The sequence below is a fragment of the Piliocolobus tephrosceles genome, chromosome 7, assembly GCF_002776525.5.
Source record: "Piliocolobus tephrosceles isolate RC106 chromosome 7, ASM277652v3, whole genome shotgun sequence".
In the NCBI taxonomy this organism is placed as follows: Eukaryota; Metazoa; Chordata; class Mammalia; order Primates; family Cercopithecidae; genus Piliocolobus; species Piliocolobus tephrosceles.
The window spans coordinates 55527121-55553661 of NC_045440.1; the positions used below are offsets into that span (position 1 = coordinate 55527121).

General features: G+C 37.2%; 1 protein-coding gene across 1 annotated transcript in view; it reads left to right on the forward strand.

Moving 5' to 3' along the window:
- The window catches only part of RP1 (RP1 axonemal microtubule associated), a 323400-nt gene that overhangs the window by 159720 nt on the left and 137139 nt on the right, over positions 1–26541 (forward strand). Inside the window, exons 16-19 of the mRNA XM_023184239.3 lie at positions 4647–4824; positions 10848–10979; positions 19030–19229; positions 23720–23806. Coding sequence (XP_023040007.3) covers positions 4647–4824; positions 10848–10979; positions 19030–19229; positions 23720–23806 — 597 coding nt within the window. The remainder of the gene's footprint in view (positions 1–4646; positions 4825–10847; positions 10980–19029; positions 19230–23719; positions 23807–26541) is intronic.

A 26541-nucleotide genomic window follows, 5' to 3' on the forward strand; every position in this document is an offset into this window, starting at 1 on the left:
CTGCCCCTAGTGGGGGATGTCTCCCAGTTAGGCTACTCAGGGGTCAGTGACCCACTTGAGCAGGCAGACTGCCCCTTCTCAGATCTCAACCTCCGTGTTGGGAGATCCCCTGCTCTCTTCAAAGCTGTCAGACAGAGTCGTTCGCGTTTCACAGGCTTCTACTCCTTTAGCTGAGCCCTGTCCCCAGAGGCGCAGTCTACAGAGACAGGCAGGTTTCCTTGAGCTGCTGTGAGCTCCACCCAGTTCCAGCTTCCCAGCGGCTTTAGTTACCTACTTAAGCCTCAGCGATGGCGGGCGCCCCTCCCCCAGCCTCGCTGCTGCCTTGCGGTTAGATTGCCGCAGACTGCTGTGTTAGCAAGGAGAGAGGCTCCGTGGGCGTGGGACCCTCCCGGCCAGGTGTGGGATACAATCTCCGGTGTGCCGGTGTTACAGCGCAGTATTGGGGTGGGAGTTACCCGATTTTCCAGGTGTTGTGTGTCTCAGTTCCCCTGGCTAGGAAAAGGGACTCCCTTCCCCCTCGCGCTTCCCAAGTGAGGCGATGCCTCGCCCTGCTTCAGCTCTCGCTGGTCGGGCTGCAGCAGCTGACCAGCACCGATTGTCCGGCACTCCCGAGTGAGATGACCCCAGTATCTCAGTTGAAAATGCAGAAATCGCCGGTCTTCTGTGTCGCTCGCGCTGGGAGTTGGAGACTGAAGCTGCTCCTATTCGGCCATCTTGCTCCGCCCTCCTTAACGATCTTAACTCAATGGGCATCTTGTAGCAAATCCAGCTTTCTCCCAGATTACTAGTCCTCTCAATAATTCAGTCTGCCATGAAGGCATGGGATAACTTCTGGATCCCCTGATGTCTCCATGTGAGCTGCGGAGAAACTAGGAAGCTGTGTCAGTGTTACTTTCTCAGACTCCTTCCTCGAACATTTTGAATCCACCTTTTGGATGTCCCCATTGTGCTCTAATACTATGCTAAACACTGGGATGCTCTAAGTGGAGTGTGTAAGTTTCCTGGGATAACCCCTCTGCTGTTGAGATTCTCTCCCAAAATATATAGATGATTCTAATGCCCCTTATTTCTTTGTTACACCAAGAATCAACTCCAAGTGGAGTTGATGTAAAAAATCCATGTCTCTCTTCTAGCCATTTATCTCAGGCCCCTCCTCTCAGAACTGGATGCACCTCTCTTCTTGTGGGGTGGCAGTTTTCTCTATGTAATATATGGTATCTACCTTTTCAGTGGCTTCATCATTTAAACTCTCAGGTGTCCAGTCCTCCAGGTTCTAGGAATATTAAGTTCAATTTTGGAATTTCTTTTATCAACCATTTTCTCTCTCAATAAAGCTTGCTTTTACAAATAAAAAGCACCTTTTTAAATCTTAATTTACTGCAGATTTGTTAAAACACTTCCATTTGGAAGCTCAAAGATGAGCAAAGATTTTTTAGCTCTAGGCTGGATTCTACTTACACCAACACAATAAGTATTTTTGATTTAGTAGGTAAGAGAAACTTGGAAGAATTAGCAATGAAAATATATTAGTTAAATAATTCACAAATATTATCCTTACTTGAGTTAGTGATTGTAGAGATCTAGGAATGAGGTGATGGGGCCTACAGTCTGGGAAGTAATGACAAAACTGGAGAGTTTGAGTCAAATTTGATAGATCATGTGGATTACTGAATACTAATGGCTGATTGAATATTGGTGATGAAATAAAAAGACTAACTATCAGTAAACTATGAATAGAGGGGAAGTTTCTCAACTTGGTTAAGAATACCTACAAAAGGACATGGATGCAGCTGGGAACCATCATTCTCAGCAAACTATCGCAAGAACAGAAAACCAAACACCACATGTTCTCACTCATAGGTGGGAATTGAACAATGAGATGACTTGGACTCGGGAAGGGGAACATCACACATCAGGGCCTATTATGGAGGGGGTGGATGGCATTGGGAGTTATACCTGATGTAAATGACGAGTTGATGGGTGCTGACGAGTTGATGGGTGCAGCACACCAACATGGCACAAATATACATATGTAACAAACTTGCACGTTGTGCACATGTACCCTAGAACTTAAAGTATAATTTAAAAAATAAATAAATAAAAAATAAAAAAAAAGAATACTTACAAAAAACTTGCAACTAATATTATACTTAATAGTGAGAAACTGGATGCTTTTTCTTAAATATCAGGAACAAAGCAAGGACATCTCTCACCACTCCAATATTATATAGGAAGTCTTAGCTAATCAATAAGACAGAAAAAGGAAACAGAATGTATACAGATTGGGAAGGAAGAAATAAAACTCTCTTGGCTCATAGATGATATTAGATTTTATGTAGGTAATCCCAAAGAATCAACAAAAAAATTTCAGAATCAATAAGTGTTTATAGTGAGGTTGCAATGTAGGAGGCTAATATACAAATTTTAATTGCTTTCCTATATACTAGCAATGAACAATTGGAATTTAAAATTAAAAACATAATGCCAGTCATATTAGTACAAAAATGTATAAATCTAACAAAATATATTCTGGATCTCTATGTGGAAAACTAGAAAATGCTGATGAAAGAAATCAAAGAAAATTTAAATAAATGGACAGATGTTCCTCGTTTATATACTGGAAGACTCAAGGTTGTTGTCAGTGCTTACCAACTTGATCGATAGATTCAATACAATTCCAGTCAAAATTCCAGCAAGCTATTTTGTGACTGTCTATAAGCTGGTCCTGAGTTTATATGGAAAGGCAGCAGACCCAGAACAGCCAACGTAATGCTGAAGAAGAACAAAGTTAGAAGACTGAAAGTACCTAAATTTATGATTTACTATAAAGCTACAAAAATAAAGACAGTGTGGTATTGATGAAAGAAAAGGCACAAAGATCAGTGGAGCAGAATGGAGAGCCTAGAAATAGACCCACACAAATACAGTGAAGTGATCTTTGACAAAGGTTTGCTCCTAGCAAAGGTAACTCGAGGGAGAAATGGTAGACTTTTCAGCAAATGGTGCTGGAACAATTGGATGTCCATATGCCTACAAATGAATCTAGACCCAGAGCTTAAACATGTCCATGAATGTTTATAGCAGCTTTTTTCATAATCACCCCAAACTGGAAACAACCAAGATGTCCTTCAGTAGGTGAAGTATAAATTTTGGTACATTTATACAATGGAATATTATTCATCAGTAAAAAGAAATAAGCCATGAAAAGACATTAAGGAAACTTAATTTCATATTGCTAAGTGTAAGAAGCCAGTATGATGAGGTTACATATTACCCCATTCCAATTGTAGGACATTCTGGAAAATGCAAAGCTATAGACACAGTAAAATGATCAGTGTTTGCTAGGGATTTGAGGGAAGTATGGAAAGGATAAATAGATGAAGCTTAGGGAATCTTTAGGGCAGTACGATTATTCTGTATGCTATTGTGATAACAGATACAAGACATTATAGATTTGTTAAAACCCACAGAATTGTATAGCACAAAGAGTAAACCTTAATGTATGCAAATACATCATTTAGGAGGTTTGGGAATCTCAGGAAAGAAAACAGATGGTCTATGATAAGGCCTAAACTTCCTATGCTGCAAACAAACTGAAGCTGCTCTTCTGCACTTACCTTCTCTATTGTTCAGCTTCATTAAGGTTCATCCATACACCATGCTGCCTATGGCCCCTCTGCGTTAGTTTATGGTGCCCCTCTACCTGAAATTTCCTATCCCTACCCCTAGCTCACCTTTCCCTACTTTTTATCTGTATATGTGGTTGTCTTCTCTACTCAACCATGTACAATGCAAGGCCAGAATCTTATTGAATTTAGAACAAGAACAGAAGATAGAAATGGCTTACTTTATATTTATAAAAAGAGAGAGAGAAAGAGAGAGACTGCCTTGGTTCTTACTGACAAGAAGCTCACATTTGAGTGGAGACTAGAATATCATTTGTATTACAAATAAAATAATAGTTACTAGTGGAAATTTTAATCCATCCTTATAAAACTCATTAGTTAGGACTGAAATCCTGTAAGGAAACTTTTAAAACAATGAAAGGTGAAATATTTTCTAATATAGATTATAAATGGCTTAAAGAAGGGAGAAGGTTATAATAATCTGAGAGTGTGTAGATTACTGCTAGGCATTCAATTCTTGAATATTTTCCTCTACAGTCTTTGCATCTTTTGTGTGCATGCTGTTTATGAAAATTCAATCTGGAAAATGCAGAGTAGCACAGAAAATTAGTTTAAATTTAAAAGTAAATTGACCTATGGTAAGAATAGCCCTTTTCCCACCACTTTAGAGTATTTTCTAAAAGAAAAGTTCCACATTTTAATGTTCTACATTCACCCATAGAGGTGAGCAACTCTAAAATGAAATACAGCATACACAACACTCTCCTTAGTTGAAGCTCTTACGCTATGCAGAGCTTTTTGTCCAAAGGCATGTGTCCTTGCCTCAACCCATCATGTGGTCTCTGTTTCTGGATCTTGTGAAGTAGGATGAAGGACACAGGGCAATTTATGTAAAAAGTCTCTAGATTTATCATAGTGATGTGAAACGAGACAAAATTATATTCTTGTAAAATGACTGGTTTTAAATTCTGTCTTTTAGAACTTGCTCACATTTATTGAATCATTTTGTATCGATTGTAGGGTACAGGAGATGTCTACTGTCATTTTAAAATTAAGAAGAACTTGGAGAATGCATCCATAAGCCTGGAATCTACGAAGAGCCCAGGATTGTTTGTTGGACTTCAGTCAGATGGGCAGGCAAAACCAATGATTCATACCAAGGATGAGAATGTTTGCTTCTATCCACAAGTCATCCAATGTATGTTTACTCTGACATACTTTGCTTTTTGGTTTGCTTTATGATGGTTTGTGTACAGTGTCTGAAAATTTCATCACATTTTTACTAAGCAAATCTCTGCTGTTAGGCTTTTTTGTTTGTTGTCATTCCAGAAGCAATGGAAGGAAAACATAATGAAGACGGTTGCCTCAAGTTTTCAGATAAATTAATATTAGGTATAGAGTTTTTGCTACATTGAACTTCTTTGTAACTTTGAAAGTTGTATGTGTGCATTCGTGTGTCTGTGTACATGTGCATGTTTGAATCTTTGTTTTTTAAGGATAGCTTCATATACCCTGAGAGGAGGAATGAGGCTTTTAGAAACATTCTCAGATTCATTGCTATTAATTTTTAATGGTTGCAGTATAAAAAGAGATGGAATAAAGATCAACACAAGTGGGATTTGGATTAAAAATAGGATTTGGAAAAAATCTCAAGATAGGACAGAAATGTGAATATTTTGAAACTGGTTTCTCTCATATCTAAGTTCATGTTCTCTAGCAAATCGAAATGAAGATATGAGGACATTATTTAAACATGTATTTGTGTTCAGACCTTAAAATGTGTTTCAACACAAAGGCTAATAAAGTAACTTTATTATATTTTTCAATTATCTTGAAGTTGAGTTTGCTATCTAATTTTTGCTTGATTTGGTTCCCTGAATTTTGGCTTACTGAATATCTGTGTCATTTTCTTGGTCTGACTTTTGTTTAGCTTCTGTTGGCTTATGAGAGTCCACGTTTACTGTATGTGTATATATAATATCCCACAGAAGATAGCTTAGAATAGGAATAAAATGATCCTAATGTAACATGATGGTATATTTGGCCGTGTTCTTCACTCTATCTGCATCAACTCCTTTTCAGACTTTAGCTGCCTTTTTAAAAATTTTGTAAACTGTTGGGCTAGTATACCTGAGTTGACTGCCATCCATACCACCACTCCCTCCACCCTTCATTTTCCCGCAGGCTGGCCCAGAGTGGCATTCTGCCTTGACACAATGCATATGCCATCTGCCTCTGGAGCTCTGAAGGGAAACAGGTGACTTCAAAGCCAGCAGAAGGACACAGGAGTAGAAAAAGAGCAGTGGGAAATAGCTAGCAGGGGTCAGCTGCCATGCTGGAAGAGCACAGGGAGAAAACAGAAATGACCAGGAAGCAGGTAGAGAGGAAAAGGTGAAAAAGAAGAGATTGAAATAATAGAAAAAGAAATGAGAAGAAGAAACGTAATTTGTGGCAGGACATAAGCGAGAGATAATAAAAAGCCACGTTTGTCAACATTAGGGTATTAGTACTAAAAGAACCAATAGAAACAACGCCATTCTTTACAGTGCCTACAATTTAGTTGTTACTAAAGCATGGATGGTTTGTTTTCTTCTCTATTTGCTAGAGGCAGCCTCCTGCTTTAACAAGGACAAGAATGCAAGAGACATTGCTTTAGAAATTTTATTGAAGATTCATGATTCCTAGGAATTCTGAGGAAGGGTTTGAAAGCTTCAACATTTCTTCAAAATACAAAATAATACTTTCCAATTTCACAAGAAGAGCATTCCATTAGGATTTCTGAGTGTTAAAAACTCTATCTTAGGGGATTTTGTGAAGAGTGACAGAATGTTTATGTAAAAGTTTGTAGGGCCAGGCACGGTGGCTCACACCTATAATCCCAGCACTTTGAGAAGCCAAGATGGGTGGATCACTTAAGTCCAGGAGTTTGAGACCAGCCTGGCCAACATGGTGAAACCCTGTCTCTACTAAAAATACAAAAATTAGCTCGGCGTGGTGGTGCATGCCTGTAATCCCAGCTACTGGAAGGAGAATCACTTGAACCTGGGAGGTGGAGTTTGCAGTGAGCTAAGAACGCTCCACTGCACTTAGCTGAAAAAAAAAAAAAAAAAAAAAAAAAGAAAAGGTTACAGTAATTCCCCAAGTCATTTTATTATTTTAGAATATTTTCTCCTTCTCCTCCCCTCCCCTCCCCTTTCTTACTTTTTTTTTTTTGACGGTCTCTCTCAGTCGCCCAGGCTGGAGTGCAGTGGCGATCTCGGCTCACTGCAAGCTCCGCCTCCCGGGTTCTCGCCATTCTCCTGCCTCAGCCTCTCGAGTAGCTGAGACTACAGGTACCCGCCACCATGCCCGGCTAATTTTTTGTATTTTTGGTAGAGACTGGGTTTCACCATGTTAGCCAGGATGGTCTCGATCTCCTGACCTCGTGATCTGCCTGCCTTGGCCTCCCAATAGAATGTTAGACTATCTACATATGATAGATTGAACCTACTATGCCAAAAAAGTTCACTCCCAAAAACATTTGGGAATTTTGAATTGTTTATATTACAATACAGAGATAGAGCAGCCCCCCAAAACGTTAAGCTGAAACTTTAAGCAGAGTTAAAGTTGTGAGGTACCCTGAGTGGTAAGGGGACTTGGATAGGGTAAGAGATTGTGGTAGGAAGAGAATCATAAGGTTACTCTCAAGAGACTCCACCTGTTGCCCCCAGGCATGCAACCTGAATGAGTGGTCCTGGCTTTCTTGGAAGCCGCTGCACCTCAAGTAAATGTCTACAAGCTGCCTGGTCTGACATGGCACACAATCACGTGGAGGGCACAGCTCTGCTCAGCCGAGGACGAGGGCAGTCTCATTGACAGTTTCCACCCACCAAACAGCAAGAGGCTCAGAAGTATAGCAGGGTAGATGGACAAGGGTAGGATTTCAGCACACAGGCTTTGAGAGCCAGACTGCAGGTCCTGGGAGGGCACCTTTGCCAGTGGTATGCTCTCACAGCTCTTGGACCACCTGCCTTTGTTCTGTCAGATGAGGACCAAGAGTGCCTTCACTCAGTTGTGGTGTGAGAATTACATGAATTAACATATGTAAGATGATTAGAATAGTGTCTGGTACTCAGCAAGTGCTGTGCAAGTATTTGCTGTTATGATTATTAAAGAGAGGAAGAGCACTTCACGTCATATTTTCTTTTATCACTTAAATAGAGTCGATAGATTCCTGAAAGACAAGAGATTCCGTCTCATCACCTCTTTTAATCACTTTGCATATTTCATTTCTCTGTGATTGATTTTTTTCATCTAGAGTTTGGCAAGGATTTGGTTTAATTTACTGTGTATTGGGAATTTATAATAAAAGTCATTTATCCCACTACCATTTAGCTGTTCTTGCTAGCGTGTGCAGTAAAACCTCTTCATTCTCTATTTTCATGAATTTATATTCGCAGTATATACAGGAGAAAGTGTGAAAAGATCTGACCCCTTGGGCTTATGTGATTAGTTATTATACTGAGCCTATGGAAAAGATTCTCCATTGATTATCTGTATATTTGGACAATTTGAAAGTTTTCTTCATTCTGTTCCTCTAGATAATAAACCTGCATTTATAATTCCATACAGTAAGACCACACTGCCAGGTATTGTTTTAAAGAACTGTAGATCAATATAACATGTAACTCTTCACTAACTTCAGTGTACTATTACTTTTATAGAATACTTAGGAAAGAGTGAACCTATCTAAGTTTTTAGAAGTACTTTAACAGAGACTTGACTTTTGCACAGAAATTTGCCTCCTCTTGCTCTAATTCCAGCCCAGTTTTATGGTATGAGCCATCCTCTGTATATAGATCATGAGACTCTGGCTATTAGTAACCCCTCAAAAATGCAGGACTGAAGATATGGTTCAGATGTTACATTTTTATTACAATAAGAATTTCTTTCAGGTTCAAATCTTATGGAAGTTTGCCTTAAAATATGTTTGGAAATTTCATTTTTGCTTCATTCTAGTCTGCTAAGATCATTCAACCATAAAAACCTAAATGAAATACTGTCATATATCCAATTCATAAAATTCTGACTATGTATATTACAGTCTTAGAAAAATATGACGAAATATGTTTCAGATGATAAAATAGACTATATGGATTTAAAATATATATGCACTAATGTGACACTATAATCATTGCTATTATGTAAGTTTTCACTTGTTTTACTTTTAAAATAGAAGGTATTCAATAAAACAAAAGACTTTTCCTAGTTGATTTTGTAGAGTTACTGCCTTTATTGTCTGGTAGATCTTGATATAGCCTAAATTTTGGATATAATGAGGTACTACCTGAAGTGAGCCATTAATCATCCAAATCCAGCTGTATAGGTAACATACACCTTTTGATAACATCTCTACCTAGACAGCTCTGGTTCTTTCACCTTCACCACAGGTTTTGTTTTACATTGCTAGTGATAGAGTTTTCACTTTTTTTTTAAATTGTAAAAGTCAGACAAAGAGCTACTAAGGGTTGCTCCAGTTCAGAGTATTGTATTATTGGAGGGTCACTTTGGTACTTGGCTTTTGAACATCTTTCTGTAACCCACCTGGCCTAAAGACAAAGTGGGAAGCCTTCTCTACAGAGGGATAGGAAGGTGCTGGATGACATCTCCAGAAAATGTCCTCCACTTTCTGAATTCCCTACTACTGTGTCGTATAAAGAGATATTGGTGTACTTTTTGAGAAGCGGAGGTAGAATTAATGAGAAGCCAGTGTGGGGAGGATAGAGAGGTAAAATGCTCATTCTCGTTTCACAGTTCTGCATAGACTGGCCCTGTTGTGCAACCCTTTTTGGGCTTGTTTCTAATGGACTGGCACATTAATTGTTTTCTCCTCTGTGCTCCCTATGCACGTTGTGCTTGTGTCAGTTAAAGAGCTCATCAGTATCTATCAGAGGTCATGTTTATGTGTTCTCTCTCTGGGCTGTAACCCCATCAATGTCAGAAGCCATTTCTTATACACTGATTTATTCCTAGTGCTATGCAGTGACTGGAAGATAGTTTATCTTTTTGTAGATTCTGTATTTCTACATTACATTGGTAAATGAACTCTTAGTGATATATAAGAATCTTAATTTTTTCCTCTACAATTACTTATTTATTCTCTATGAACATATTTCTAGTTATTTCTATCTTCTTTTTAATGTTTTAAAATTCCTTTATTATCAATTTTTAGTGTCTCAGCATTTTATTGTATATAAACCACATGGAAAAACTATGTTTTATAAGGATTAGTATTTAAAAGCTTATTATTGTCTGAAATGATATAACACCTGAAGGATATAAATAACAGTGTAATCATGGACAGTTCTTCAGCCACCAGTATTGTAGAGTCTGCACCATCACCCTGTGTGATAAGTGTTGCTAATTTCTACTAAGCATACCTTTGAGGTTGTTATGCTTTCTTACTTTGTGTGTCATCTTACATCGTTGACTGCAATTGTGGTATTAAGAAGTAGTTGTTATTACTCTTTATCATATAGAATCAGAAATTTACATAATTTTTTATTGCTGATGAGAACCTAAAACCATTCATAGTGTGAACTACCACCATTTAAAAACAATATGCCTATGCCTGATCCTAGAAAATGAACATAAACAACTTGAATTTGAAATCCTAAATATAAATAGCACTTAGGAGCATATACTGTAAAGCTGAAGTCATTATTTAACTTAGAGATACCTATTTCTAAACAAGACTCCAAAACAACTTGCTTCTAAGTAAAAGGTAGAAAAGTAGCTAATGTTTTTCATGGCTTATAGATATGTGTATATTTTGTTGATTCACATATTTCCGTAAGGTCACATGAAATCCTGTTTGAATGACATTTTAGTTTCCCCTTTTGAGGAAGGCAAAGTAAAAGATTGTTAAGGAAGTTCCCATTTAGAATCTATAAGAAAAACATTTTGAATAAGTTGTTTGATTCATATTGTGATGTTAAACTATCGTTCGGATTTGCAAAGCAATGAATAGGTTTTATAGGGATGCCATCTATGCACAGCCTGCTGGTAAGAATAGGAAGTCATTTTCTGTTAACTACGTAATTCTGAGTAAAGAGATTTGACTAGGCATTGAAATGGAAACAATGACAAAACTTAAACTTGCATAGCTGAACATATGGTGAGTATTCTGAGAAGCAGCAAGTGATTTTGAAAGGATGGCATCTTTTAAAATCTTAATTTCAGTTGGCAGAGAAAACCCAATGGGAATGTCTGCAACACCCAGCCAAGAAGACGAAAAGACCCATGAGTCAAAAAAACAGAAAAAAGTACCCCCAGAATCTGAGGATAGGAGTCCCTTACCTTCTTCAACTGCAAGTAAGCCACAGCGTTTGCTTTCCTACTTTTGGTTTGTTTGCCTGCATTATTTCTTCCTGTGGCCATCGCAGGAACACTATTAAATTATTTTATAGCATATATTATATTATACCACATGGACTGCTTGTAGGCTGTTATCTTGCTTTTTTATGCCTTAATTTTATATTATAAAGAATACATATATTTTTAAATGTTTCTTTGTCTTAAATTTAATGTTCATCCAGAACAATGTGTTGAAAAGAAGATAGTATTAAATTATAACATCAATTGAACTATTACCTACACAATATTTTATGAATATATTTTATGAAAAATGGTAAATTCTCACCAAAGTCTAAGCAACGACAAAAATAATCTCTATTTCTCTGGTATAGAAAGTGAAGCTTGAAAAAAAGTACTCTTGGTCCCAGAGGCTTAAATTCCTAGTTTCTATATTAGTTTGATCATTTTTCTTGCTCTTAAATGTATTAACTTTTATCTGATGGGAAAGTGTAATGTATGATATCTGACAAATTCTGTGTATCAGAATCTAGTCGTCTTTGGGTAAAATGAAATAGAGGACCGTCTCTGGGGGACCATTTTTTAAAAACCCGTCTTGGGAGACAGATAAATTATAATGTTACCTTTAAAAAAGTGATTTTTAAAAATTAGTTATTGGGAATGCTAGCTTTTGTTTCAGATAGTAATATAATAGACATCTCTTGTTGACCATCCTAAGCTATTAGCACATGAACATAGGGAAGAGAAATTAGCCTTTTGATTTTTGCTGCAAAGGACTAGTCTCAGTTTTTTATTTCCATGTCATGTCATGAATCCATGGAGCAGTGTGAAGAATCACACTGAATGAGAAATATGTGCTTAGTTAAAATTTCTCACAGCAGAATTCAGTCTTGTGTCAGGAAGTAATGGTATCTAAATCAGGGATGGCCACCTCAAGTAAAATTTGACTTGGTTGAAAATAGCATGCTAGCCGAAATCCCTGGGGGATAAATACTTTTTAAATGAGTGGCAAAATGCTTATGAGAAAACCTTCTATACGTCTTATGAAAATTTGTTCTGGCAAAAATATTTTTAAAATGTTACCATTGTGAAATTTTTAAGAATTTTTTTATTGAGGCAGGCCAAGTAATTTGTAAAAATGACAAAATTAGGCTTCATGATAAACCTAAACCTTTTCAAATAATTATTTCATTTAATTAAACATTAAATATGAATTGTGTGCCCATTAAATGTCAGATGTTATAGCTGAAACAGACTTGGTCTCTGCCCTCTTGAATTTGATAGGTGAGCTGTTCAGATAAACATTAAACAATCACACAGAAATGGAAGGCTAAAACCTGATAATTGAGATGAAAGAAATACCCAGGGCATATGAGACACAAAATAAAATTTAAATCATTAATTAATTGTAAAAAGACTTATAAGTTTCTTCATTTGGTTAATGGCAATACAGTGGAAATGGAGAGTGGGCCAAAGACTGAGAAAATGGAGACTGAGCTCAGTTTCTTCAAGAACTTTTTAAAACATTGACCTGTCAGATTTTGGCCTTGGATATGAAATCTGGGAAGTCCAGATGATGAGGCTCCTGTAAGGCAAATGCCACCTATAAAATGCCCATGATATGGTTAAATTTTGCCTTCTCGGTTTGTAGTCGGAGTGGTTTTATAGCATCCATGACTTTAAGTGAGGAAAAAATGTCTTTATGTATGAATATTTTTCCCTAGAAGGCTCTCTCTCATCTGTTACTGAGTAATTAGATCATGACTCCCTTTAGTTGTCTTTTTTCTACCTCTATCAAAGGACTGCAATAGTTAAAAGTTACCTCTTGAAAGAAATATCTTCTTCTTGGTTTTGCAGCTTAGCTGTCAAGATAGATTTGGGTTACATTAGCCATTCATATTAAAATATGTTCGTTGAAAAACACTTTAGAAAACTTATTTTCTACTTTTAAAGATATCTAAAACCAAATTTCAGTTCCTTAAGAATGAGACTATATTTGTCCATCCACTTTTGGGATAGGGCAAGATGTATAGTTTTGGAAATGAGGAATTATAGAAAAAATAAAACTGTTCTCTCTCCATTCAAAATGCTTATTTATTAAGGAGAAAGATGGAACTTTTCTCATCTACATCAAAGGGGCAAGAGAATTTAGAACTTAAAATAGCACATATATGATAAATAGTTATTTTGTAGTAGTTAAGTAGAGATATAGCATCATTAAATTTGCAAGGCTTTCCTTTAGGTCTAAACTGCATTATGATATTAATTTTGTTAGGGTGGGGGGGAGGGTTGAGGAAGGCATCTTATTTTTTTTAGAATAACCTTTTTATTATGGAAAATTTTAAACACATACAAAGGTAGAGAGAATGGACAAATGAACCCCCATGTACCCATCACTCAGCTTCAATAATGATCAACATAGGCATAGTCCTGTTTTAGTTATGGTCCTTCCTGCTATGCCCTACAATGTCCTCATTTAATTATTTTAAAACAAATCTAAGACACCATATTATTCATAAATACTTTGGAAATTCATATTTTAAAAATTAAGTGAGAATACGCATTACTTCTGCATAATTTTAAGTTTGGAAACAGTGCATTTAAACACATTCAAACCGAATATAAAAAGAGAAGACTTATGATTTGATGCTCTGAACTGAAATTGCCCTTAGATATCTTTCCAGCAACTACCTATTTCTATGAATGAGAAAATCAAGACCCAGGAAGATGAATGTTATGCAAGTCTTAGCTCCAGTCACTTGTCTCTGTGCATGGACACTTGAACAGTGCAGTGCAGCCATCCTGCCAGTCCATCATCTGTTTGTGGTGGCAGGCTCCACAGTGTTGCCAGGCAAATCCTAATCTGGGCCAAGGTCTCAGCCATGGCATTTTCTTTCTTAAATGTGTTTAGGTGCCAATACTTTAAAAACAAACCTGGGCAGAAAAAAATCTATTAGTTGAAGTCTTCCTTAAAAACAGTAGTCAGTAAATTTATTCTGAAAAATCTTTTGGGTAGTCATCTTTGACTAAAAATAATTGCATTCTGAAAAAAATTAGAATACATAAAGCATACAGGAAAATCTTAAAATTATATCATCTTGCTACTTCCCCAAAGATCACTTAAAAATGTATTTATACTTGTGTATATACGTATTTATACACACTTGTAGATTATATTAAATATATCATTTTGTAACTTTCTCAGTTTATAGAAGGTATTAATCATTTAAGGACTTTTTCATAATAAATATTTTTAATAAAATCTAATAGCTATAAATAATCCATTGTGTTGATGTAGCATAACATATTTACCTATTTTCTTATAATTTGTAATGGATGCTCATCTATATATTATTTCATTAGAATAATTCCCATAAATGTAATTACAAAGTAGTTATATTAATTATATTAATGGTTATTCTCATCATAATTTTTATGTCCCTTTTAATATAAAAAATAGCACTTGGCATCCAGAGCGAAATATAGTTTTATTTTTTTTAATGCTCATGGTGTCGTAAATTATATTGTAAAGGTAGTGTGAGTTTTCATTCATCATAGATTGAGGATTTGAAGAGACCTCTGACACATCATAAGCAACATAGAGATTCATAGGAAGAGTGCAGAAATAAACCATTCCATTTCAAATCATCCTAATCACTTGAAAGTACCTCCTTATCTTGAGCAGAAAAGCTACCCATAAATTCTTTTGGCTTATAAAAAAGTCAATATCTTCTTCTATAAAACAACCAGTGTTGTTTTTTCTTAGTATAGTCTCATTTCCTCTTAGTATATTCGTCTTATATGTATATAAATATACCAAAAAGTGGATTCTCAGTATTTCTTTTTAGTATATTCTCATCTGTGTCAAATGTATTGCTTTGATAGTTTCTTTTTATGTATGTTTTTAGACTCTTCACCTTTATGAATATTTCTCTTAAAGTGTGAATCTCCAAGTAGGAACCTGTCTTCTCATATAATCTGAACAGTTTAGAATAATGGTATTCCTTTTATGGGACCTTATAGATCAGTTGATACAGTCTCAGCTTGGAATACATGTTTTGGGCATTTTTATTGCATTTCTGGTTTATATTAACATCATTAGGATATTTTATTCATAATATCCTTTCAGTGTAAAACATATAACTGATGTTTCAACCAAGCCACAGACCTTTACCTTGATACTGGTTAGTTTTTATCTTCTTGGTATTAATCCAGTGTGCAAGCATGTTAGGATGCCTTTGATTATTTGATTCTGTTTTCTATGGTAGTTATCTGCACCAGCTTTATGCATCCTGTGCTTTGTATCCCTTAATTGAGAAACTGAAATTTATGAATATAACAAGACTATGTTAATTTTGTAGAAATAGATTTCATCCATTGCAAGATAACTACAGGGGAATGCTTTCACTGTCTTATTTTTTTCAGATTTATATGTTTTGAAATTAGGGTTTAAATATCTGATATTACACTATCAGATATTAGGAAGCATTTGTTTTCAGTTGTTTTCAATGACATGTTAGAATAAATCAGCTTTCTCAAATATTATCTTGGAATAGCATACAGAGGCTATACAAGCTGTCCCTTTATGGCCAGACTCTGAAGGTAATTCATGCTTATGCTGACCTCAACTTTAATCAACCCATGAACTATTAGAATCAGCTAATTTGTTATTTATTTCTATGAGTAATTTATTTTTTCCACTAGAGCTTCAGTGGACTAGCAGCAGCACAAAGTAGATTAACATTTTTTTTTTTTTTTGGTTTGAGTCAACCTGATTGGTGTTTAAATAAATTGTTCAGTCACCCTCACAGAGGATGTTTTTGAGTCATATGAATACATCTTAGGTACCATAGATTTTATTCAGGGTGACCATGAAGAAGCCTATTGACTAATCCAGGGTCCTCATTAAATATTTTCCTAGCTTAGAGTATTTTAAACTTCTGGTCAACAAAAGCAACTGCTTTTATGGTTCTCAGTTCTCAGCAGAAATTTATAGTCTGAGACTAATGGACGTTGGTTCATTTCCAAAAGATCGTGGTATTATATGGTATTCATATTTAATTGATAACAGTACAAACTTTAATACATCATTCTGTATTATAGATTATATCATATTTAGCCATCAATTTTTATAATATGAGTGTACCTTGACAATGTGTTATTTTTGTGCAAGTGATGCAAGAACATGTTAATGCAGGAATAAGGGACCTTAGAAAACATCAACTCATTTGCAGATTAAATCAAACAAAAACAAACAAGGTAAACACATACACACATAGATTTGTGTTCACTCATGCACAGACATGGAAAAAAATTCAGACTAAATAACCGTGGTCTCTTGATTTCATTTCAGAGTTTGTTTCTTTGTATGTTTGTTCACTGTCCTGTGTCTATTGTTTGTTCAGTGGCCTTCCTACCTCAGTCTGTCCCTGCTCTAGTTCACCCTGTTTCAGACCTATCTTTCTAATACGTAGCTCATGCCACCACCGTACTTTAAAATTGTGACTGGTTCTCTCTTACTTGCAAAAGGATGTGCCAACTCCCTTCCAGCTTGACCAGTGCCTTCCATGATCCTCACGTTTCTGTCTCTCCTCTTCACATATAGTATCTTATGTTCAACTGAACAGTGGCACCTGCAGTTCTTCCAGCATGTCTGCTGCTTCAAGCCACGTACGTGCTGGGAATGCTGTTCCCTCTGTTTAGAATGCTCTTCCTGTCTTTCTGCAAAATTCTGAGCCATCTTCCTACATCCAGCACTGAGGTTTCCTCTGTGCAGCCTTTTCTGCCCACTCCTTAATTACTCACTTCCTGCCCTCTGCTACACTGGAACTTTTCAGTAGTTTTTTTTGTTTGTTTGTTTTCCATGAAGGTATTTGAGTGTTTGAAATCCAGATATTTATATGTCTGTTTTCACCACTGGATAGCATGTATTTCCAGGGCGTGACTCTCATTATTTATCTTTCAAACTTTTCGTCAGTTCTGTTATTATGAGAGCAGTGAGCCTAACACAATGCCCAGCAATTAATAGGAACTAAAGTCTTCTCGAATTGAGTAAAAGTGATTCTTTTAGATGACTAAGATATCCACAAGATAGTGAGTGAGTGAATGATCGACATCCTATAATGTTCGCCATTGATCTAGGATCACCAATTTCTCTCTGGAACTCATGGATGTGCTGTGGAGTCTTTGTCAGTAGAGATCTGGTAATGCAGTTGCCTGGGCCTGAGGAAATTCCAAGTGTATTTGACTAGAAATGTCAGGCACAGTGGCCAAATGTTCACATGTAACGTTGAGTTTTAAAAATTAGATCATGTCATAAAATTTTGTTGGACCAATTTTTGTGATCATTTCCAAGTCAGCTACTTCTGATGTAAATGACGTGGAATTCACACTTGCTCTGCCTGGGTTTGAAGTTTGGTTCCTTGTTACTTCCTGTGTAACTCTGGGCAAGTCACTTCACTTCTGAGTCCCAGTTTGTCCATCTGCTTAATAGGGGACAGCACCTCATAGAAGTAGTATGAGGGTTGAGTGAGAGTGACTTGATGATGAATGTTAAGTGCTTAGGATAGTGTGCAGCGCAGAAGAAAACCTCACATGCTAGCAGCACTGCTTCATCCTGGTGAATTATGTTTAGGTGAATACAGAATGGTTATTAAGCTTGTTTAAGTGCAGGTGCTTTGCAGTTAAACATCCCACAGTTTACTTACTATGTGACTCGGCCATATTATTTAATTTCCCTGCTTCTTTTCCTCTTCTTAAAATGGACATCATAATTTGACTCACCTTAAGAGTTTGGAATGAGGATTGAATGAGAAATGCATATGAAAGGTGCAACACAGAACCCTGCATATATTAGGAGCTTAAAAACAATTAAATTGTTCAGTCACTCCCACAGACAGAGATTACCCAGAGCTGTTATACTGACAGAGATTACCCAGCACATTCTAGAGAAAACTTTAAAAAATGAATGTCAGTTCTTTCATAGCATTTGTTTTTAGTTGTATATTTTTGCATGGTTTTTATTTTAAAATTAGTTCATTATAGCTTAGCAGGAATAATTTCATATTTGCTGGGCTTGTCATCATTGTCGGTAAGATCCTAAGTGCTGCCTAGGGCTACCTACAGTTTCAAGCTACAGAATTAAAGGAAGGAGATCAGCTCTGGCTACCTTTTAACCATTTGACGTAGAGAACTTTTACCTCATCATCTTGGGTGTATAAAATTTCAAGGTGGAAATACCAGTTAAGAATTAAAGTGTAGTTGTTGGGGTACTTTCAGACAACCAGTGCAGAGTAGCATGGGAGATGCCCTCAGCAGTGCCTGGCCCAGTATCTCCTCAGAGGAGACCACAGGTGAAAGGGAGTGTGAAGAAGACAGCCATTCTAGCTTGGGACGTCATGGCATTCTTTACAAACAGGAGTGGCTGTGTTTGGGCACTGCTGGTTGCTAGAGGATGCATTGCGAAACACAAGTGCTGTGCAGCCCTGCTCTCGTGGACAACTGCTCTGAGCACCTCAGGAACCATTTGTATGTGTGAAAATTCTCTCTTTAGTTCCAAATCCTTTCCATTGCCCACTCCAGTAAGGTATTTTTTTATTTTTTCAGAAATATTTCAGAAAATTTTTCTCCGCCCTCAATTTGCCACTTACTTATCGTATGTGAAAACAAGTTTTAATTCCCATTTTTTATTACTTTATATGGTGGTAGTTCTATATAAAATATGTAAGTCAAGCAGGCAGCTTTATGAAAAATCTGTGGACATAGGACAGAAACTCCAGTTTGCCCTCCTGGATAAGTAAAAGATTGCCAGGTAGGTCAGATGTTTATTGTTTGAATCCAGTTTACTTGGGTGATTGAATGTCAGTTGACCAGAACTTTGCTGTGAGAAGACAAGCACAAATCAGCTCCCTGGAGTCCTCACAGTGCAGTGCCTCTTGCTTGCCTCACCCTACCCTGCCCAGTTTTCATGTCCTTTGGCTCCAATGTGACAAAGGATTCTGTCAGCCTGATGTTGTATCTGATCTGCCACTAATGCTTTATTCCCCCATAGAAGAAATCAGACGTTTCCAAAGTGGTAAGACTCTTCTGTCAGAAGATGAATGGAGGGTGTTAGTGCTGACGGGAAATACAGGAACTCGAGCCAATGTCACTCTCTGGGTGTATGGAGATAAAGGAGTCACTGGGCCAATAAGTCTTCGCAAGGAAAGCTCAGAGCAGCTCTTCCTTCCAGGACAGGAGGATGAGTTTCAGGTAAACAACACTGTGATATTTTCCTGTGAACATTTCAAAGGCATTTCTGTAATGTAGAGGTGTGTGTGTGTGTGTGTGTGTGTGTGTGTGTGTGTGTGTCTCCTATTAAAATGAATCTCGGGTCTTTTAGAATGCCTGTAAGTTAATAATGCTTATTGTAACAATCAAAGGAAATATTTTTGCTCACATATCTTTTTTTTTTTTTTTTTTTTTTTTGAGGAGGAGGAGTCTCGCTCTGTCGCCCGGGCTGGAGTGCAGTGGCCAGATCTCAGCTCACTGCAAGCTCCGCCTCCCAGATTTACGCCATTCTCCTGCCTCAGCTCCCCGAGTAGCTGGGACTACAGGCGCCCGCCACCTCGCCCGGCTAGTTTTTGTATTTTTAGTAGAGACGAGGTTTCACCGTGTTAGCCAGGATGGTCTCCATCTCCTGACCTCGTGATCCGCCCGTCTCAGCCTCCCAAAGTGCTGGGATTACAGGCTTGAGCCACCGCGCCCGGCTTTGCTCACATATCTTATTCGAGCAAGGAAAGTTGTAGAAAAAACTGCTTTCTTTAAAGACAGTTTATTTTAGTATATTTTCAAACCATGGATTTGGAACTGGCCCTATAAACTACCAACTTCAACTCAATTTATAACCAACTTATATGCTGTGTAGAGATTCTTCTGGTAATGAAAACTCTTCTTTTATATACTTGCATATACTTATAGATGTTGCTCAGCTGAGCTATACAGGTGTGAAATTATTTTCTTTTTATAAAATTTGTTTCATCTTTTTAATTAAAAAAGTCTGAAGAATGAAATAATTTCCTTGGCATCTTCACAGGCCATGTTTTGAAGCTCTGCCCATGCCCATTCTAATTTCTCTCTCTTTTACTTCTTAGAGTCAGAGAACACTGGGCTGCTTAAGTTTGCGTGTGGCTGGTTGCCTCTCCTAGTTCCTCAGAGCTTTGGCCAAGTTTCAATTAGGACAATTACATTCCACTTCACTAATCCACCCTTCCACCCCCACTGCCTGTGAAAGCTCTTTGGTGCACTGTTAAACAGCAGTCATTTTCTCTGGAGGGTATTCCTTTTGCATCCTAAGGCTGACTAGAGAATAGAGAATGATTGAGGACAACTTGTGTTGCCAGGAACCCAAGGCTATTTGGGGCTACAGTACCTGGCAATCACTAATACCCAAATGGTTTCTAGATTTTCAGACCTAAGCCTGTCGTTCTACTTTTGTAATCATTAAAGTTAATTTTCACTGAAGAAAAGCAGTTGTCTGCAGTTGTGGAAGAGCACTTTGGCTCCTTATACAAATACGTATTTCAAAAGATTATTTGAAGATAATTGTTTAGAATTCAGAATGTGTGTGTATGGTTAGATCCCTAAGCCACCCCACAAAAATCTAATTTTCCCATAATATACCTTGTGGTATATGTATTTATATGCTGATAAATCCTATCAATGTTTTTCTGAAAAATTTACTTATGGTCAAATCTTGGAATGAATGGTATAGATTCTCAGTCTTGATGCACATTGGAATTACCCAGGGAGCTTTAAAAACTACTGATGCCTGATTCCACCCCCAGAAATTCTAGTTTAATTTGCCTGAGGTGCAGTCTGGGTATTGAGGTTTTCAGATGTTCCCCAACTGATTCTAAAGTGCAGCCAAGGTTGAGAATGCTGGATATAGCACTAGACTGCAAATCAGGTAAGCTAGATTAGAGTCCTTGCTTCCCACATGTTAGTTATGTGACCTTGAATATGCCACTTAATTTCTCCAGGCTAGCATTATCTTTATGTATAGAATACAGGCAATAATATCTTTTCTTTCTAAATTTTAAGATAGTGTGATGACAAAAAGAGAAAATGTATATAAATTAAAAAAGGAATCCTATTGACATATAGTAAAACTCATAAACTGGTTAAGAACAGAAGCCTTGGAGTCAGAGACCAGGTTCAAATCACCCTTTCACTAGTTTTGTGACCTTAAATAGACTGATTATCCTTTCTAATCCTCAGTTTCCTACTTAGTACAAGGTAGGTAATAATACTCACTTAAAAACCTTGCTGTGGAATTTAAAGAATGCCTGGGAAGCTGTGTGTCGTGCACTGCACCCGGTAAATGGGAAGTGCTCTATAGGGGACAGATTGCTGGCACTAAGGACTCTCGCTCTGCTGGTAAATGGCTCAAGATATGTTTTCTACCAGCCTCTGTCATTTACTGTGAAGAGTGAATAGCTCTAAATTATTGCCTCAGTGGTGGAGATTGGGGCTACATGTGGAAGTTTCCAGGAGCGTAGAGTCTTGTGGACTCCAGGCCAGCAGGATGGGCATTGCCTGGGAGCTTGTGAGACACACAGAATTTTGGTTCCCATCCCAGACCTACTGGATCAGAATCTGCGTTTTAACCGGATCCCCATGTAATTTGTGTGTGCACTAAAGTTTGAGAAGCATTGGCCTAGGGGTTAATGGGCTCTGGGACTGGGGTCTTATGATAGTTTGAGAATCCTAAATTAGGATGAATTGACACATTTCTACTCTCTCTCCTCTTGTGAGTGTTGATTCTCTTGTTCCTTTTAATTGGCATCATTTGCCAGTTGTAAGTTTGTCTTTCATTCTCTTTTCCTTCTTTCCAGTCCTGAAGTGAGCATATAGCCATTTTTGAGGACAATGTGGGATATTTTATTAAACCTGGGTTCAAATTTTACTTTTGGAACTTTCTGTGTATCCAGCTGTGTATCCTTAGACAAATGACTTAACCTCTTTGAGTTTATTTGTCTTTTAAAGTAGATGCTTAAAAGAGCCTTACCCTTCACAGGGTGACTGTGTGGATTGTAAGGGACAAGAATATCAAGTCTTTCCCGCCTGGCTGGCACGGAGCTGAGTAGCAATTAGTTCTGCTCTTCTGCAGTAACAGGCAGATAGGTATCAAGTCACATATGCTTGGTAACCAGACTGTTCAGATATCCCTTTATTGTTTTCACTTAAATTGTGGAGAAAGGAAGTTTACACTTAAGTGCTAATAGATTCTTGGGACAATGAAAGGATATTTAAAGTGTGATTTACCTTTTAGAGACAAAGTAGCCTCAAACCGGAGGATAACTTCCTGCTTTCTCTGGGAGGAAGAGCTAGCCTCTGAGTTCTGCCACGGAAACCAGCTCTGGGAATAAGGAAGTGGGGGAAATTGGCTGTTGGGGATTAACAACCCTATTTTCCTTCTTCCCAGTTGACACCAGCATAATTTCTCTTGACCTGGTATTGAAACAGGCCCAGTTCTGTTCTAGCTGCTGCTGTCTGTAGGGGAAAGTGGTGGTGGGCACTTAAAAAAAAAGAATTGTAAGTATGGGAACTGGGTATGAAAGAGGAGTTCTGATAGTTTCTAGGTGATTTGACTGCCCCAGCTTTTTCAGGGTCTAGTCCATAGGTAGGCAATGTCTTGTCAGACATAATATGCAAGTGCCTACCTATTTATATCTCTAGTCTGCAGAGATAGATTGGTACCTATAGTAGAAATAATGACAGTGGCTATTAGGTAAGCCATTAAGTAATAAGGTGGTATATTACATTTTAAAAAAATTCTCACAGTTCAGTGACCTGGACATATTTTATTATACTAAAAATATCTGCTTATAAGTCTGTCTCCCTTGCTAGGCTGTGTATTTCTCCAAGTTAGAGACAGTGCCATCATTTTCATCTTTGCATACCTGTGGACTCGCATATTGTTTATTGTTTCAATATACATTTATTTAGTTGAACTGAAAATTTTATGCCATAAGCATTATGTGACCATTCTTACAGATAAAGAAATTGAAGATAAGAGAAGTAAAAAAACATATTTTACTCAGTTTACAACAGTCAGGCTCCCAGTTGAGCTCCAAGTGATTCCAAAGCCAGTTCTCCACAGTGCTACCTGGATTAACAAATACTCTTGGTCCTCATCAAAAACTAAAGCAGCACCCATATTCTGTGGGCAGGTTTGCTTTTCTTCCTTGAACGTAGAACATCTATATCTTAACCTAGGTATCATCAAAGACGACAGGATTTTCAGAGTACAAGGAAGTTCTAGACTCACACTTTCCTTAAGCTTGTAGAAATCACCTTATTTAGCTTTTCTTTGGTGAAAATTGTTTTTTTTTTTTTTTTTATTTCTTAAAATACAAGCCCATCTTTCTGTCATTGGAACTCAGAAAGTGTTGGCTTCCAGTGAGAAATGTGTGGTAGTCGGAGAACTGAGCATATGTGTGTTCTTCATCCTGTTCTCTCATTTGACTCTTTCTGCATATTTTTAGTCAAGTCTCATGATATTTCTGTCTCATACTCTGTGTCTGTGAAGTTCACTGATTGTTTCTTGAGGGCACTTCTTTTCTAGACTCTGAAAGAGTTCCTGAGAGCTTTTTAACTATTAGGAACAAAAAATGCATTTAGTGTAAAGAGAAAGAATTTTTTAATGTGCTTAATTTAAAACATTCTGATAATTTTTTTCTTCTTTGCATTTCACTTAGGTTGAAATAAGAAGCATTGGAAACATATATAAGATAAGGATAGGACATGATGGAACTAGTGAGCAACCCGAGTGGAAATTGCAGAGGGTAATCATGTCACTTATTTTTTTCTTCATAGTTATTCTCTGAGGAAAAGAAGCAAGCAGGCTATGTAAAGCAGTGAAAATGGTATTTTCCTAATTACAGATGCCCCTTGACTTACAGTGGAGTTATGGCTCTCTAAACTCATGGTAAATAAAAAATACCCTAAGTCAAAAACGAATTTGATGCCAGTGACATAGCAGATGGTTCCCTACTTACTATAGTTTGACTTAAGATTTTTTGACTTTATGATGGCGTGAAAGCTCAATAGAAACTGTAACCCATCATAGAGGTCATACAGAGCTCTCTGACTTATGATGGATTACTTCTCAGTAAACCCATCATAACCTCAAGAAATTATAAGTTGAACTATGGTAAGTTGAGGGCCATCTGTATTGTAAATAATGTGAACAAAATTTTTGTGGACATAACACTGTAAACAAATATGGTTCATCCTTGCGAAAGGTTTTTGATTTTTTAAAATAGCATATTTATGGTTATATTTGCAAAGGTAATATCTGTTCATAGAAGAAATCTGAAGAATATGGTGAAGTGTAAGAATAAAAATGAGTTGTTATTCATTGATCATTAGATGACCCCTCTGGTGGTGCATTTTTTTTTTTTTTTCCAAATCTTTTTTCTATGAATCTCTTTCATGGTTCCTTGCAGTCTCATGTGCTTTCTCTCTCTCAGTATAGATATAAATACATACACACACACACATATCACATATATATGTGTAAATATCAATGTAAAATATAGCCATGTGCCACACAGTGATATTTTGATTAGCAGTGGACTACATATACAATGGTGGTCCCATAAGATTATAATGGAGCTGAAAAATTCTTACTGCCTGGTGATGTCATAGCTGTTGTAATGTCCTAGTGTAATGCATTACTCATGTATTTGTGGTGATGCAGGTGTAAACAAACCTGCTGTGCTGCCAGTTGTATAAAAGTATAGCATATTCAATTATGTACAGTACATAATACTTGCTAGTATAAGCAACTGTTACTGGGATGTGTTTATATATATATATATAAAATATATTTTCTGTATATACATATGATACTATATACTTTTAATCACTTAGAGTGTACTCATTCTACTTATTAACAAAAAGTTAACTGTAAAACAGCCTCAGGCAGGCTTTCAGGAAGTATTCCAGAAGGAGGTATTGTTATCATAGGAGATGACGGCTTCATGCATGTTGTTCCCCTGAATATCTTCCAATGGGACAAGATGTGGGGGTGTAAGGCAGTAATATGGGTGAACCTGACACTGTGCAGGCCTAGGCGAATGTGTATGTTTATGTCTTCATTTTTAACAAAAAAGCTTACAAAGTAAAAAAGAAAATTTAAGTAGAGAGCCAGGCGCAGTGGCTCATGCCTATAATCCTAGCACTTTGGGAGGCCAAGGTGAGTGGATCACGAGGTCAGGAGTTCGAGACCAGCCTAACCAACATGGTGAAATCCTGTCTCTACTAAAAATACAAACATTAGCTGGGCGTGGTGGTACACGCCTATAATCCCAGCTACTCGGGAGACTGAGGCAGGAGAATCGCTTGAACCTAGGAGGCGGAGGTTGCAGTGAGCCGAGATCTCACCACTGCGTTCCAGCCTGGGCAACAAGGCGAGACTCTATCTTAAAAAAAATAAAATAAGTAGAAAAAAAGCTTATGGGCTGGGTGTGGTGACCCACGCCTATAATCTCAGCACTTGGGGAGGTGGAGGCGGAATGGAACACCTGAGGTCAGGAGTTCAAGACCAGCCTGGCCAACATGGTGAAACCCCATCTCTACTAAAAATACAAAAATTACCCGGGTGTGTTGGCAGGCACCTGTAATCCCAGCTACTCGGGGGACTGAGGCAGGAGAATTGCTTGAACCTGGGAGGCGGAGGTTGCGGTGAGCCGAGATCATACCATTGCACTTCAGCCTAGGGGACAAGAGCGAGACTTTGTCTCAAAAAACAAAAAACAAAAAACAAAAAACTTATGGAATAAGGATATAAAGAAAGAAAATATTTTTGTATGACTGTACAACGTGTTTGTGTTTTAAGCCAAGTATTATTATGAAAGAGTCAAAGGGTTTTTTAAAAATTGAATTTTTAATTTATGGAAGAAAAATATTTTTTATGAATTTAATGTAGCGTAAGTATATAATGTTAATGAAGTGTACAGTAGTGTACAGTAATGTCCTAGGCCTGGACATTCACTCACCACTTACTCACTGACTCACCCAGAGCAACTTCCATCCTGCAAACTCCTTTCATGGCAAATGCCCTATACAGGTGTACCATTTTTAATCTTTTATGTTCTATTTTTACTTTACCTTTTCTATGTTTAATAAGTTTAAATTGGTAAATACTTATCATTGTGTTACAATTTCCTATAGTACAGTAACATGCTATGCAGGTGTGTAGCCTGTGAGCAATAAGCTATACCATATAGCCTAGGTGTGTAGTAGGCTATTCCATCTGGGTTTGTGGAAGTGCACTCTGTGATGTTGACACAATAATGAAATTGCCTAACAATGCATTTCTTGGAAAGTATCCCCTTTGTTAACACATGAATATATATAAAAACATATGTATAAATACCTTAAATATGTACATATAAATACATGTATATATATGTTTATATGTGCTTTGCCCTTTTAGTGACATTGAATCATGCTATGTATGCACTTTGGGATCCTGGTTTTTTTATTTTTTATTTTTATTTAATCATGGCAGTAA